The 16152-nt window shown below is 41.9% G+C and overlaps 1 protein-coding gene across 1 annotated transcript; it reads right to left on the reverse strand.

Moving 5' to 3' along the window:
• Positions 1 to 2390: 2390 nt before the first annotated feature.
• Positions 2391 to 10200, reverse strand: LOC106582060 (uncharacterized). The gene is made up of 14 exons (XM_045704673.2): positions 9908 to 10200; positions 8518 to 8619; positions 8067 to 8357; positions 7863 to 7889; positions 7689 to 7742; positions 6306 to 6386; positions 6043 to 6087; positions 4775 to 4852; positions 4297 to 4341; positions 4031 to 4120; positions 3783 to 3827; positions 3528 to 3593; positions 3061 to 3225; positions 2391 to 2870 (listed from the first exon to the last, which is right to left on the reverse strand). Exons 1-14 carry the CDS (start codon positions 10023 to 10025, stop codon positions 2740 to 2742), a joined length of 1338 nt encoding a protein of 445 aa, XP_045560629.1. The 5' UTR covers positions 10026 to 10200; the 3' UTR covers positions 2391 to 2739.
• Positions 10201 to 16152: the final 5952 nt, after the last annotated feature.

Raw genomic sequence — 16152 nt, forward strand, 5'->3', positions numbered from 1 at the left:
CGCTCCTATCATTTATTTATCTGCGCCAGACCTCAAATACATTCAGTGGTTCAGGGGTCAGGGAGCGGGCCGGGACGACCTCGGTTTCGACTGGCTAATGAACGAGGGAGACAGACCCCCTCATGTTTATTTCCCAGCTTTGCTGAGAGCAGGAGTCCCGGGAGAGACAGAGACAAAGCTGCTGAATGATAATCAGCACTTTGTGTTTTAATATGCCTGGTCCCCCGGCATATGGATGGAGAGATGGAAGGATGAGGAGAGAAGCGAGCCACTTACAGGAGGGATGATGGTGGTGTCTAAGGAAGTGACTCAGGTTCGCGTCCCCTGAAAGGGAATGGTCGTAGACGAATGAGCCGTGAATCAAATGCTCTGTCGCTCCCCTGAAAGCAGGTGGCTGTTTCTGTCTTACACTAAGAGCACCTCATTCTACAATACAGACCATTTCATTTTCACGAGACATTGCTTAACTGGGCAGCAAATGAAAGTGTTGGCATATGTTGGATGTGAAACATTTTGTTTCACACTGAATAGTTTCTTATTGCAAAGTGCAAAGCTGCATGTCTCAAACTGTTAGCCATTTTCTAGATCACGGGACCCAAATGTGCTTGGATACATTTATTTAATCATTTGGACACCAGCCCTAGATAATATTTACACTCAAGTTATTTTGGTCCCTTAACCTTTTGGGGCTAGGGGGCAGTATTTTCACGGCTGGATAAAGAAACGTGCCCGATTTAATCTGGTTACTAATCCTACCCAGTAACTAGAATATGCATATACTTATTATATATGGATAGAAAACACCCTAAAGTTTCTAAAACTGTTTGAATGGTGTCTGTGAGTATAACAGAACTCATTTGGCAGGCAAAACCCTGAGACATTTTCTGACAGGAAGTGGATACTTGATGTGTTGAATTACCTTTAAGCCAATGCCATTGAAACACACAGGGGCTGATTAATGTTTTGGCACTTCCTATTGCTTCCACTAGATGTCACCAGCCTTTATAAAGTGTTTTGAATCTTCTACTATGAGATCTGACCGAACAAGAGCCTTGGAACGGTGATGGCCGATTAGACTCTGGCGCACGAGGTCATGTTGGGTACCCTCGTTCCAAAACGTTTTAAAAGAGAATGCATTCGTCCACCTTGAATATTATTCATGTTCTGGTTAAAAAAGGCACTAATGATTTATGCTATACAACGTTTGACATGTTTGAACGAACGTAAATATATTTTTTCCCCTCGTTCATGAAGTGAAGTCCGGCGGGCTTAGATCATGTGCTAACAACACGGAGCTTTTTGGACATAAATGATGAGCTTTTTTGAACAAAACTACATTCGTTATGGACCTGGGATTCCTGGAAGTGACATCTGATGAAGAGAATCAAAGGTAATGGATTATTTACATAGTATTTTCGATTTTAGATCTCTCCAACATGGCCGTTTGTCTGTATCGCAAAGCGTATTTTTCTGGGCGCAGTGCTCAGATTATTGCAAAGTGTGATTTCCCAGTAAGGTTATTTTTAAATCTGGCAAGTCGATTGCGTTCAAGAGATGTAAATCTATAATTCTTTAAATGACAATATAATATTTTACCAATGTTTTCTAATTTTAATTATTTAATTTGTGGTGCTGACTTGACTGCTGGTTATTGAAGGGAAACGATTTCCTGAACATCAACGCCATAGTAAAACGCTGTTTTTGGATATAAATATGAACTTGATAGAACTAAAAATGCATGCATTGTCTAACATAATGTCCTAGGACTGTCATCTGATGGAGATTGTAAAAGGTTAGTGCATCATTTTAGCTGGTTTTATGGTTTTGGTGACGCCTGTCTTTGAATTGACAAAACATTACACACAGCTATTGTCAATGTACTCTCCTAACATAATCTAACTTTATGCTTTCGCCGTAAAACCTTTTTGAAATCGGACAACGTGGTTAGATTAAGGAGATGTTTATCTTTCAAAGGGTGTAAGATAGTTGTATGTTTGAAAAATTTGAATTTTGACATTTATTTGGTTTCAAATTTGCCGCTCTTGAAATGCACCTGCTGTTGATAGGGTGCACCACGGGTGGCACGCTAGCGTCCCACATAGCCCCAAGAGGTTTTAACTTCACTTTATCTAATGTAACATGACTGACTGGCAGTGTCATATAGAAGTGTTGACCCCAATTCTGTATGTCTGTCAGGAAGGAGGTGCTTGTCCTTCAGACTGACTTTTAACCATGCTGGCCTAAGCAGAATGATGTCTTGGTGTGTTTGTGTGTGTATGTGTAAGAGGGTGATGGTGAGTGGGTGGAGGACTGGGATCAAGTGGGATAAAGAGGTGAAAGTAGATGTCACACAGCATTTCACAACATTTAAACAAACTGCATCTGACTCATTTTGTCTGATTTTTCACTGTTTTACTTCAAACTGGTGAAACTGGTTTACAAAATGCAATTCAGTTTTTTCTGTATAAACTTTCATCCAGGGTACATTATTACAGGTAGTAATAAGTTAGCTTCATGTTAGTTAAATGCCATGTTTATTGAAATGCCTATAAGTTATTAATGTTTTAATAAGATGAGACAAAGTAGATGCAACAAGTCTCAATACCATTAACTACAGTCTTTGACACGTTAATATTTCTACGTGTGTGTGTGTGTGTGTGTGTGTGTATCTCTCTATGCATCTCTCCTCCAGTCTTTTCGATGGAGTTCAGGAGTCTCTCCTTTGGATCCAGGACACACTCACACACACTGCACCCCAGCGTCCTCATTGTGTTGACAATTGTTGATGCCCATGCCGTTGTGGGGGCAGTCAAACACACTGGATTCTGTGCCTGTGCAGCGCAGGTCATCAAACCAGATCTTACCCACTCCTAAAAGAATCACAACAGAATCCACAGGCCAAGTCCAGGAGATTCAACAATGAACAATGAGAAATTCATAAATATATGTAGAGTAAAACAAAACTCAACCAGGAAGGATCTCTATACATCCTCAGTAGGAACAAACAGACAAAACCAAATGGAGGATCTATGGAAGTGATAAGGTAGACGATGGACTCACCGGGGCTTGCCGTGTAGACTGAAGAGGCTCTTTGGTACCCAAGCATCTTGCAGAGCACTGTCCCATCCAATGTGTCGAAGCTGTCGTCACACACCGTACCCCACTGGTTCAACCACATCACCTCCACTCTCCCACGAGTACCCCCACCAACAATGCGCACATTCGCTGTCACCAGAGAGAAAGACATTTAAAAATACCTTATACACGCAAATTATTGAAAATGAACAGTTCTGTATTCCAGGTCCATAGACCAATGATTATTCACATTAATATTCAGTTAAATTAATACATATCATATTTACATACAGTTTATATTTATGTAAACAAATGCACACCAGCACATATGTGTGTGTGTGTGTGTGTGTGTGTGTGTGTGTGTGTGTGTGTGTGTGTGTGTGTGTGTGTGTGTGTGTGTGTGTGTGTGTGTGTGTGTGTGTGTGTGTGTGTGTGAGGCTCCATAGCTCCACCTGCACTTTCACCCTTTTCTCCACGTGGACCTTGGCTTCCAGGACTTCCAGGCAACCCTGGAATACCTAGGACATGCAGAAGTTAAAATTAAACACACACACACACACACACACACACACACACACACACACACACACACACACACACTCACACGCAATCCCGCACGAACGCACAAACACACAAATTAAACACACTCACACGCAATCACGCAATCACGCACACACACACACACACACACACACAGACACACACACCAGCAGGTCCTCTTGTTCCATTAACACCAGCAGGTCCTCTTGGTCCTGCGGAAGAAGAACAAGAGCCACAAATTTGTACAAAAAGTCATACATGACACTTCACATGATTAAAATAACAACTAACGTTAGGATAATATAATAAAGATGGGAAAATGTAGACAATCTACATAACCTGTCATTCTTGTAATCAGTCATATGAAGGACGTGATTACGAGGCTCCTATAGCTCAGAGACAGGGTGAAATTCACCTTCAGGTCCTATGGGTCCAGGTTCTCCTGTCGGCCCTGTGTCACCCTTCAGACCACGGGCCCCTTTTACTCCATCCCGCCCCTGGACACCTGGAAGATTCACAGCACACTATGTCACACTCGCTCTACAATGTGGAGGCTATACAGTACAGTAAAGATGAAAATGCAAAAATCTGAAAAAATTTGCACACAGTCACACACACTAACATGTAAAGGCAACCTCATGCTTGGCCTCATGAAACAGTTAAACATCAACAGTTATTTACCAGTGTCCCCTTTAGTTCCATTCTGGCCTGATATCCCTGGTAAACCTGTGAAGAGGTTGGAAGGTAAAGGTTAGAGGTGGCAACAAGAGTAAAGAGTAGACCAGGTTCAGCTTGTTGTTGAATAGTAAAAAAATTGGTTGTTTACAAGTAAGCCATTCAAATATGCAAATATGCACAGAGAAGTATATCTCTGTGTACAGTACGAAGGAAGTTAGAGGTAGTTTTACGAGCCAATGATAACTAGCATTTGCACAATGACAGAAAATCTATGGGTATCTGCTAACATGCTAGCAGATACCCATAGGACTTCCAGCCATTGCACTAGTTAGCATTGGCTCACGCAACTACCACAACTTACTTCATACTGGACACAGAGACATAAAAATGGTATCCACAAGTTCATCTGACTCTGGGGAAGTAGATAAAGGGCGCCATTGCCCAAATCCCGAAGTATCCCTTTAAGCCCATGCAGACTCACCAATGTGTCCCATATCCCCCTTTGGTCCCTGTGGTCCTGGCAGCCCAGGGGGTCCTGAACAGTTAGTGGCTCCACTGTCTGTATGACACACACACACACACACACACACACACACAGACTATCCACTAAAGATAATCAAATACATGCACATTAAAACACTTAACACAGGGGAACTTCACCCCTTTTCAACATCATATACATTTTCTCCGGCACCATAGCAGTGGCTACTTGTCGTGAAGTGGCTATGCTAAGAACAATGTACTGTATTTGAGATGAAGCAAGCAGAACTCCAAACTACCTTTATTTCCAGAATGCATTCACTCAGCACTTCTAATTTCAATTCAGATGACATAAAATGGACAGATTTCACAATAATGATCTGCTGATATGGTTTCCGTATTAATGTGACAACAGGAACAGAAACTAAGGCTGAAATGGAAATGGAACTACTGCATGAAAAGGTCACAAGTTAATTTGAGGAAGTCATGATGACTTTATATTTATGATAACTCATAATATAGGATAATATAAAAGATACATTTAGTGGGGAATATTTATATTTATGACTGTTAACCCCAAAAGTGGAGTTTGAGCCTATTGTCAGGAGTCAATCTCCTACCTATTGAAGGGAGGAAGGGAATTGAGCGTTGTGCTCACCAGGCTGTTAAGACTATTAACAGTGAGGGTGATTATGTTCAAATATACATTTCCTTTCCTGGAGAGAAATAATAGTATCTGCCTAGGCAGCAGCAGCTTTAACCATCTAACCTACACTTTTTCAAATGCATTAATGTCACCCCTCGAAAGCTTTTGAAGAGTCAGGGCTAGTTTTTCAGCAATAAAAAATGCAATCAAATATGAATCAAGGGCATATTTATTTTGATTGGGCTGTGGGACATCAAGTGCACGACACACATTTACTCTGTGACGGATGGGGTGAGAGCGGGGGAGAGAGGCGGAGTCAGAAGGAAAAGGGGGGAATATTCAGTATTCCTGACACAATTAGACAACTCCACCTGCAGACCCGGCCCCTGTGAAACTGTCAATAATTAATCTAGCCTCCGAATGTCTCTTAGACTAAAAGAGCTCACTAATACCACAGTACTTCAACCAAACTATGGTGAAATATTCCCAGGATGTCCACTAGGGAGTTGTAAAGTTAGTGTTGATGCATGGGTAATTGTCGTGGTAAACAGTCAACTTATCCACCATGTTTTCCACAACTCTACTGCTTGAGTTCTATACCATGTTAGTAATAATGGATTTACCGGGTGCACCAGCTGGTCCTTGTGGTCCAGTGGCACCATCTTCACCTGAAACATTGACATGTTATAGAGTTGAGGTACTGAATGGAGATCAATAGTGGTATAACCACAAGTGTACTCTGTGTGAGCCAGTGGATATGAGCATTAAGAACCACAGACTACTAAATGCATTGCTATGACATAAAAGACCAGTAATAATGTCTCATTTCCTATTGGGGTTTAGATTGAGGTTACGGTTTGATATCAGTAGGAGTAAGGTGAATCACCTTTGGGTCCTGGTTCCCCTGGTTTTCCCTTGGCTCCAGTCTGGCCATCAACTCCAGGGTCTCCTTTTTGTCCTGTCTCACCTGGAACACAGTAACCCTCTCACTATCTACTGTCTCACCTGGAACACAGTAACCCTCTCACTATCTACTGTCTCACCTGGAACACAGTAACCCTCTCACTATCTACTGTCTCACCTGGAACACACAGTAACCCTCTCATTATCTACTGTCTCACCTGGAATACAGTAACCCTCTCACTATCTACTGTCTCACCTGGAACACACAGTAACCCTCTCACTATCTACTGTCTCACCTGGAATACAGTAACCCTCTCACTATCTACTGTCTCACGTGGAACACAGTAACCCTCTCACTATCTACTGTCTTACCTGGAACACAGTAACCCTCTCACTATCTACTGTCTCACCTGGAACACACAGTAACCCTCTCACTATCTACTGTCTCACCTGGAACACACAGTAACCCTCTCATTATCTACTGTCTCACGTGGAACACAGTAACCCTCTCACTATCTACTGTCTCACCTAGAACACACAGTAACCCTCTCACTATCTACTGTCTTACCTGGAACACAGTTACCCTCTCACTATCTACTGTCTCACGTGGAACACACAGTAACCCTTTCACTATCTACTGTCTCACCTGGAACACAGTAACCCTCTCACTATCTACTGTGTCACGTGGAACACAGTAACCCTCTCACTATCTACTTATATACAATAGCAAACATTAAATGTTACTGAGTGAATTACATCAAATTAGCTTTACATAGAACAGCCACATATCACTTGACAGAGAAAGGTCTGTATGAAACATAATTGATATTAAGTTTGATGGATTCTTAATTTTTCTTTGATGAATTATGTTATTGTGAAAAATACAATCATTGCCTCAAAAAAAGGTACTTATCCATGTTATCTGACTGAAACTGTCTGCCTGCTTACTAAACGGGTGTAGTTAGCATCCACTCTATAGTGTGATGAAGGATGGCATTTTGGTAGGACGACCTATTGGAAAACACCTGACAGACTCTAATGATAATATGTTAGCTTGTGTGAAAGTCCATCCCTGATTGAGACTTCATACAGGGGTAAATGCATTGACTAAGCAGTGGGTTATTATGAAACGGAGAGGCAGGAAGATAATTCATCCTCCACTTTCTCTGATCCTGACTGGAGATGACAGGTCATCAGTTCATCATTACTGGACAGACGAGAAGCTAAATGCTAATGCTACATATTTCCTCTCCTACAACCCTCCAATGTGTGGTAGAGTTAGATTGGTGCTGAGCTAACATTGGCTGTTGCAGTGACACAGTGATGCCACTACAATGGAGCAATGTAAAGCTTTAGGTGGACTCGCCTGTGTCTCCCTTCTCCCCCCTCGCACCAGTTGCCCCGCTCACACCACGTGGACCTAGGGAAACCATAGCATCAAATTACATGGGAAATACAAGCTTGTGGTGTAAGGGGCATTGATACCTCTCTTACTCTCTTCTATGGTTGTTGATTTTGCACTAAGGATGAGGGGACTTACCAATAGGTCCTTGTGGGCCTGGTGGAGCTGCAATGCAAAATTAACCTGCATTATTACACCAGATACACTCTTGTGTTGTAATTTGTACTTTGCAAAGCATAATGACAAAATATGTGTGTATACCTATGTCCATGTGTAACCATATTTTATGTAAAATGTAAGATCTATCAACCTGGACATCCTGCCATTTCTTACAGTAACTACCTTTGAGGAATCTGAGTGCATTCACTGTGTCCTGAAGGAGAGTGGTGCTGGCATTTATCACGCCCAGGTCTGTCCTCAGCTGGCCCAGCTGTCCATCCTCCCCACATAGGCTGCTGACCTGGGTCTGTAACCTCCCCAGGTCTCCTCTGAGAGAGTTGGACTCCAGGCTGGTGTTTCTGGCCAGGGTATGTAGGTCCTCCTCCTGGTCCGTCCCCAGGGGGATGTGGATGTCGGTCAGCGCCGTTGTCCTGGAGCCAGAGGAGGAGAAACAACAAGACTCCTTCGAAAAGACTGGGGGAGAGGTGCACAGAGACAGACAAATACTGTCACTAATACAGGAAGTCGTGTGTTGATGCAGTTCAGGATATAATGGAAAATCTGGTTTCTCCTTTACATTAGACAAACGTGCTTGAACCATTTTGGACATAAAACCAACCAATGGTTGATGTACCTTTGTAAAGGAGGAAGGCATTCAGTGCAGTCAGAAGGATGAGGTAAACAACAATAATATTCAGACATCGCTGTGCTCCTCTGGCCTTGGCTGGTTTCAGATCTGAAACATGTTGACATGAACACAAACAACATTTATGCTACATTCCAAACGGGCCCCTACCACCTACTCCGCTACGCATTTGTCCAAGTCAAGCAGTGGGTTACTCTGGTAGAACGAGCTGATGTGATCCTCTCCTCTTTCTACTGATGTTTCCATGTTACTCCAAAGTGACAGACAACACCCCTGAGATCCTCATCAAGACCCTCTTATAACAACGCATCATTACATAAAAAACATAAAAACCCACACATTGACACATAGCGAAAGTCATCTGATTTGGGGCTGAGGTTGCAAAAATGAGCTATATTGACAGTGTTGACAGCAATCTGTTGAAAAAGGGAAGTAGCATGGGGTATATCCGTTTGGATGATCCTGACACTAAATTCTACATCTCCTGCTAAGAATGTCAGTTCCATTGCCTTTCACAGGAAGTACTGTTTCTCGAGAAGTATACCAAAAGTATACAAAAACATTATCTTTCATTGAAACTGCTACACAAAAGCATACAAGTAATCATATTGCTTAAACCTATCCAATTCATGTTCTGTCAAGGGGTAGGGATAACAGGTAGGGATTTAGAATTCAGATAAATGCATCCCTTGGAATATGGAGAAATGATCTCAACAAACCCACAGACATGGCTGCACTCTTCTGGCCATTTCTCTATTTCTGCCTCAGTGTAGAAAGTCAGGATGTTGAGCTTAGTTAATAGCACTCATCTACTGTAGGTTGCCACAGCAGGTGCGTCTGGCCAGTGAATATAAAGATAGAATTCAGTGCTGTCTGCGGTCTCTGCACATGGCGAAAGCTCTGGCTAGAATGCTTCTTTTTTGCAGTGCATAGACAGTACTTCTACTTCTGTTTCAGTCTCCACCACCACTTTCAGATTGTGTACCATAGCAATCTTATCCCTCCCAGTTATGTCCTCACAAGGATTGTCTCCCTGAAGAGTTTGAATGTAGTTACAATAAATTACCATTCACTGTATTGAAGATCATCCAAGCCACTTTATAATGTAATAATATAATACATCCAGACAGTTTTATTCAAAGCACCATGCTCTACCAACTGAGCTACAGCGGATCACACTTTGTACCAATTCAAGGTGAATTGGGTAAAGAACATACTTTGAAATAAGAAAGGCCACATAGGGCCCTAGCACCAGGGGTGGAATATAAGAAAAATCACACAAATAGCTCACTACTGTTGAATCACCAGGCCTTTGGCGCAAGAAGAACTTACAAGTAAAAATGTTGTCCCTGTGACCCCCAGGTCCACCCATGCTTACCGCTGCTCTGGAAGGTGTACATGTCCGTCCTGCTCAGTTTCATGTCCAAGTCAAGCAGTGGGTTACTCTGGTAGAACGAGCTGATGTGATCCTCTCCTCTTTCTACTGATGTTTCCATGTTACTCCAAAGTGACAGACAACACCCCTGAGATCCTCATCAAGACCCTCTTATAACAACGCATCATTACATAAAAAACATAAAAACCCACCCATTGACACATAACGAAAGTCATCTGATTTGGGGCTGAGGTTGCAAAAATGAGCTATATTGACAGTGTTGACAGCAATTTGTAGAAAAAGGGAAGTAGCATGGGGTATATCCGTTTGGATGATCCTGACACTAAATTCTACATCTCCTGCTAAGAATGTCAGTTCCATTGCCTTTCACAGGAAGTACTGTTTCTTGAGAAGTATACCAAAAGTATACAAAAACATTATCTTTCATTGAAAACTGCTACACAAAAGCATACAAGCAACGAAAACAACATTACAACTCTCTCTCTCTCTCTCTCTCTCTCTGGTGGGGATCTGTGGGTCAAAGGTTATATAGGTTACTGTTACCCCCTGTTGCTTCTCTCACCATCTATACTCTTACTCCTTCTTTCTCCTTTCTCCTTTCTTCCTTCAACTGTTTTGTTGTCTCTCTCTATCCCCTCCTCTCTCTCCTTCTCTATCCCTCTCTCTTAGATGTGAAATCCCAACGAGAGGACAGCACTGAACAGGCTCATCTGATTTTTGATTGCATCCTGCCACCTTGTGGTCATTGGACAGAAGGCAATCTAAGGAATGAAAACAACACTTCCCTGCCTGCCCTAATGTGCATTTAATGCGGCTGTGCACTGCAGTTTATTGGATTAGATGAAGGAAATGTGGCTCTATCTCAATTGCCTAAATCTGCCCTCTCCTTGGCCAGGTTCCACAGCTAAGGCAATGTAATGCAACTACCAATGTTTGCGTGCCAGGTCATTGACTGTGTCATAAACTGACAAACTGCTATAACATATATGTGGTTTGCTGATACTTAAAATACCTATCGAGGCTTTGGAAGATGTATCAGCAACGTCTAAGCTCTGGAACAGGGCCCTTGTCTCCACCCCTTCATCTGCACTGATCAGTGCTTTGAAGGAAAAGAGGAGAGGATAAGTAGCCTAGGCCCATAGCTGTTGATATCCACTCTCACAGCAGAGATCCCTAATGATGACCGGAACTGTGGAAAGAGATTCTCTGCATCAGAAACACAAAAACAACCAAGGACATCCACAAGGGTGAGACATGTTAAACCAAGAAACCAAAGAGTATAGCCTACCCGCTTACTCAGGAGAGAGACCTCACCACAGCACTCTGTATGAAACGAATTTCTCAGGATTATGTTCTTAAAAGACACCAAAAGCCCATTCTGATGGGAATAGGGCTCACATAAAACCTTATCTTTATCAGGTGTTTGAGAAGAAATTCACTAGATCAGGCAACATGACAAATCACGAGAGAAACCTAACCATTGCTCAGAGTGTGAAGAGCATATCTCTCAGCCATGGCACCTGAAACAACAACACCAGCACACTCAAACAGAAGGAGGGAACCCCTTAACTTATTCTCATTATGGAAAGACCTTCACTGAATCAAAAGTCCTAGGATAACCCCAGAAATTACATAGCCAACAGAAACTGTATCATTACTCTGACTTTGTGAGCTTGTGTGGCCTACCATTTCGAGGCTGAGCCGTTGCTCCCAGACCTTTCCGCAGCTCTAGCAGGGCAGAAATTTGACAAACTGACTTGTTGGAAAGGTGGCATTCTATGACAGTGCCACGTTGAAAGTCACTGAGCTCTTCAAGTTTTATTCACAGTACATTTGTGTTAGTTAGGCTAGCTGTGTTTCTGTCAGGTTTCTGTACTGCACATATGATGGTAGAGAGTGCAAAGCAAATGTGCACCCGTTTGATACAAATCATCATATCATTCTGCCAGGTAGGCCAACTTTGCAGTCAACATTTAATTGGGAAGGTTTTGGGGGAAAATTACTTTCATCATGTAATGAGAATTTTATAGAGCCAATAGCTTACCTTTAGAAGTGTTTACTTCAGGCTGACTACTAGCATCTATAGTGTTGCAATGTCCCATAACTGTCAAAATCAACTTGAATATCGACTAAATTAGTTTTGCAGCGACACAATTCGAAAGGAAGGCTACAGCTACATTTTTCCCTTGTACTGTTTGCAATTCACATATTATTATTTTGATTCCCATTATTATATTAATTAAGGAATAATGCCCTCAGAAGCCAGTGTTCGAAGGATATATTGGTACAGGTGTCAGGCCTGAGACGAAGTCGAGGGCTGGCAAACAGTGCCAATATATCTTCCAAACATCGGCTTCTCGGGCATCAGCACTTAATTAATAGAATCATGGGAATCAAAATAATAATTTGTGAATTGCCAACAGTTACCAATATATTCAAATAATAATTGACATATTTTCATTAAAAACATTATTTTCATGAATGTACTCATGCTATTTCATCATTCCACAAGATATAGTCCATACACAAATCTAGGGTTGCTGTACTTTGGAATATAACCATTAAGACACATGAAATACCCAAACATATGTTCAACAACCACACCACAGTACAATACTATAATGCATATAAAATATCCACACTCTATACAATACTACATTATCCTTCAATATAATATCAAACACATTCTGTATCCCATCTGGTGATAATGGGCTGCGTCTAGACATGGCAGCCAGACCCAGATCCCCCGCCTAAACACTGGCACAGGATCTGGTCTGACCAGTCGAAAGACCACTGTTGCAAAACATCAGAACCGGGCCACCCGTGCGAACGCAGCCACTGACTCACTCCAATATCTAATACAAAATCATACACCCAACAAGACAAACAAAGCTCTAGTGGGCAAACCAAAAATAAATAATACTTTTTTAAAAGATTTTAAAAAACAACAACAAAAATAGGGGGTTAACTAAAGCTTGATAGGCTACACATCATAATAATCTGTTCTGAAAAGGGGTCAGAGAAAGGGGGTAGTACAACTTCTGTAACGTTTTTCAATGTGATACAAGTATTGTATTTTTCCCACTTCCCAAAGCAAAGTGTCCATTCTTTGTATTAGTCGAAAAGATCATCTGTCAAGCTGCTACCCTGCTAAGTAAGAGGTGCCATTCTCCTAAAGTGGGAGTGTGAGCTGACTTCCATTGTTGAATTAGTAACCTTCTACCTAACACCCCTGCAGGTTGGACCCAGTCCTAGTCTGAGGTGGAAAGGTCCTCAGTAGAGGAAGGTCTCCCAGCATATATAGCCAAGGACAAAATGGGACCTGGAACCCTACAACCCTCAATGCTTTCATGTACCTGTGACCAGAACTCTTGAGCTGTGGGACTGCCCCACAAGACATGTACAGGTGGGCCCTCTGCAAGACATCTCCAGCAGTCAGGGTTGTCTTTTGACTTGGCCCAGTGGAACTTGGAGGGTGTCCAGTATATTCTGTTGATGACCTTAAAGTGAATCAGTCTGGTTCGAATTTCACTTGACATTTTCCTGGAATTTTTTGGGGATGTCTGACCATTCTTTTTCTGAGAAAGAAACCTCTAGATCAGCTTCCCATACCATTTTTGAATGAAGAGGTTTCTGAGCACTCCTTTAGCAGCAGGCCATAATAGAGTGAGGCTTCGTGTCCCTTGCCATAAATAGAAAGGATATGTGAAGGAACGTTACCAGAGAGAGGAGCGCCAGGGGGTCCAAAAGTACTTCTAAGCAAACTCAGAATTAGTAAATGTCTCCAAAATTGGTGCCAAATTCCTCCTGCAGGTCCCCAAATGATTTAATGTTACTGTCCCAATAGAGGTCACCTTATACCTTTCTGAAGTCATACGCTACACAAAAAAAAGGGATTTGGCAATACACAATTTAGCGTTCCACCACAAACTGGAGCCTAGATTTGAAAAATATTCAAAAAACAGCATACTGTATGTGAGACTCCAGACCCATTGTAAGCAAATGTGATATGATGGGATGGGCTCATGTCTCAGACGGCAGGGCAGCAATAACACAGCTAAGAAGAGGAAGAGGGTGACAGAGGTGATTTTCTAAAATGTACCATGGAGGGGTCCTTTCAGGGGATAGGGACCAATGCGCTAGATGTCTCAGACTAAATGCATAATTGTAAAGCAATAAGTCGGGGATCCACAGTCCACCCTGGTCCACGGGTCTCTGAGGTTTTCGCAAAGCGCATTTTAGGGCGTTTTCCATTCCACTAGATATTATTACATAGTCTATGTAACTCAATGAAGTATTTTATAGGTTTTCTAATAGGGAGACCTTGCAGAATGTAGTTCAATTTTGGAACAACGTTCATTTTTTAAATATTGGCCTTACCCCACAGAAATAGGAAAAGGGGGGTCCACCTATCAATATTTGATTTTAATCGATCTAGGAGGGGCTCTATGTTCAGACAGCTGGGGTGGAAATGTGATACCAAGGTAGTTTAAGCCCTTGTCTGGCCACTTAAAGTTGCCTACCTGAAAAAGTGTTTCAGGGCAGTAGGAGTTCAGGGGGAGGGCTTATCCTGATCATTTAGAGAAACAATTGATAGTTGACAGTAATGATGGGGCAGATTTTCCTGGGTCTGAAACAAACAGCAATATGTAATCGCCATAGAGCATCAGTTTGTGGGTAGTTGGACCTATCTGGATACCAGGAAAGTTGTGGTCGAGACGGATAGCTGCCGCTAATGGTTCCAGTGCCAAAGCAAAAAGATGGGGACTAAGTCCGTAACCCTGTCTTGAGCCTCGGTACAGCGAAGCATGGTGAGATAAATCATTCCATCCAATGTTCTCTCGTAGCCTGCTCACACGCGCCCCACACCAATGTTATGGCGAGTAGGGGTCAGTAACGGATAGTGAGGATGGGTAAGTGTTTGAACTGTCCCTTATGATGAACTTGACAGGGTGGTGAAAGTGCAAGGTGATGAGCTTGATGCTCCTTTCCAATAAGTATCCAAGGGCTTATTGTGGTGACATGATGATCAATGCTTGGCTGCCATTTGACAAATTCAAATTATCTCGCTTTTTTGTCCATAATAATTTGATAATGTAGGCTATAACCGCACTGTATCTGCAAGCTGTTGGCTAGAGCACTTGCCAATACCAGTGGGCACATTCGTTATATAACGCACAAAAGACACCACCATGTCAAACAAACAAATTATCTGTGGCATTTATAAAATTGTACCGAAACTTCCTGTTTCCATTACAGCTGTCGTGATTTTTTTTTTATATGGTATGACTTTACAATAATAAATACTGGGGTTAGTGTGCCTTATTCTTAGCCTCGTGAACCAGCCTGATCTCACGAGCTTACATGAATGGTCTGGTAATACAAGGCTACCTTATTCTGGTTTAGGATCAATAATGGTAGGACGAAATTGGAAGACTTGTGAGGGTGTGCTGCTGTGAATGACCACAAGGTGGTTCCCTGACATTGCACTAACAAAACTGGCATCAAACACACTGCTAAGACATTTGATTCGCTATGATAAGCTGTTATATTTTGACAGTTATTGTCTTCTACCCCACATTTCAAGTGATCCTTAATTACATTACTGACGTTCTGATATTAAGAGACATTGTTTGTTGTCCCTTAATGATTATTATTATTTTTTTTACATTTTGTTCTCAGACAACAGCTACAGTATGTCTGACAATGCCAACAATGTAGGTTCATATCATACAATCTCTTGTCCCATATAATTGGCATGTAGCGAATATCTTTGTATTTTGTATCCCTAAGAGTTGTAGGGCCTACACACTTGTTCCATAGAAAATAGGCTTATGTATTATTAGGTTAGGTGCCTTCAGAAAGTGTTCACACCTCTGGACTTTTTCCACATTTGGTTGTTACAGGCTGAACTGTAACCCCATAAAGTGGAATTATGCTTTTTGAAATGTTTACTAATTCATTTAAAATGAAAAGCTGAAATGTTTTGCGTCAATAAGTTTTCAACCCTTTTGTTATGGCAAGCCTAAATAACGTTCAGGAGTAAACATTTGCTTAATAAGTCACATAATAAGTTGCATGAACTCACTCTGTGTGCAATAACAGTATTTAACATGATTTTTGAATGACTATCTCATCTCTGTACGCCACACATACAAGTAAGTATCTGTAAGGTCCCTCAGTGGAGCAGTGCATTTCAAACACAGATTCAACCACAAAGACCAGGC

The sequence above is a fragment of the Salmo salar genome, chromosome 21 (genome assembly GCF_965601325.2).
Source record: "Salmo salar chromosome 21, fSalSal1, whole genome shotgun sequence".
Lineage (NCBI taxonomy): Eukaryota > Metazoa > Chordata > Actinopteri > Salmoniformes > Salmonidae > Salmo > Salmo salar.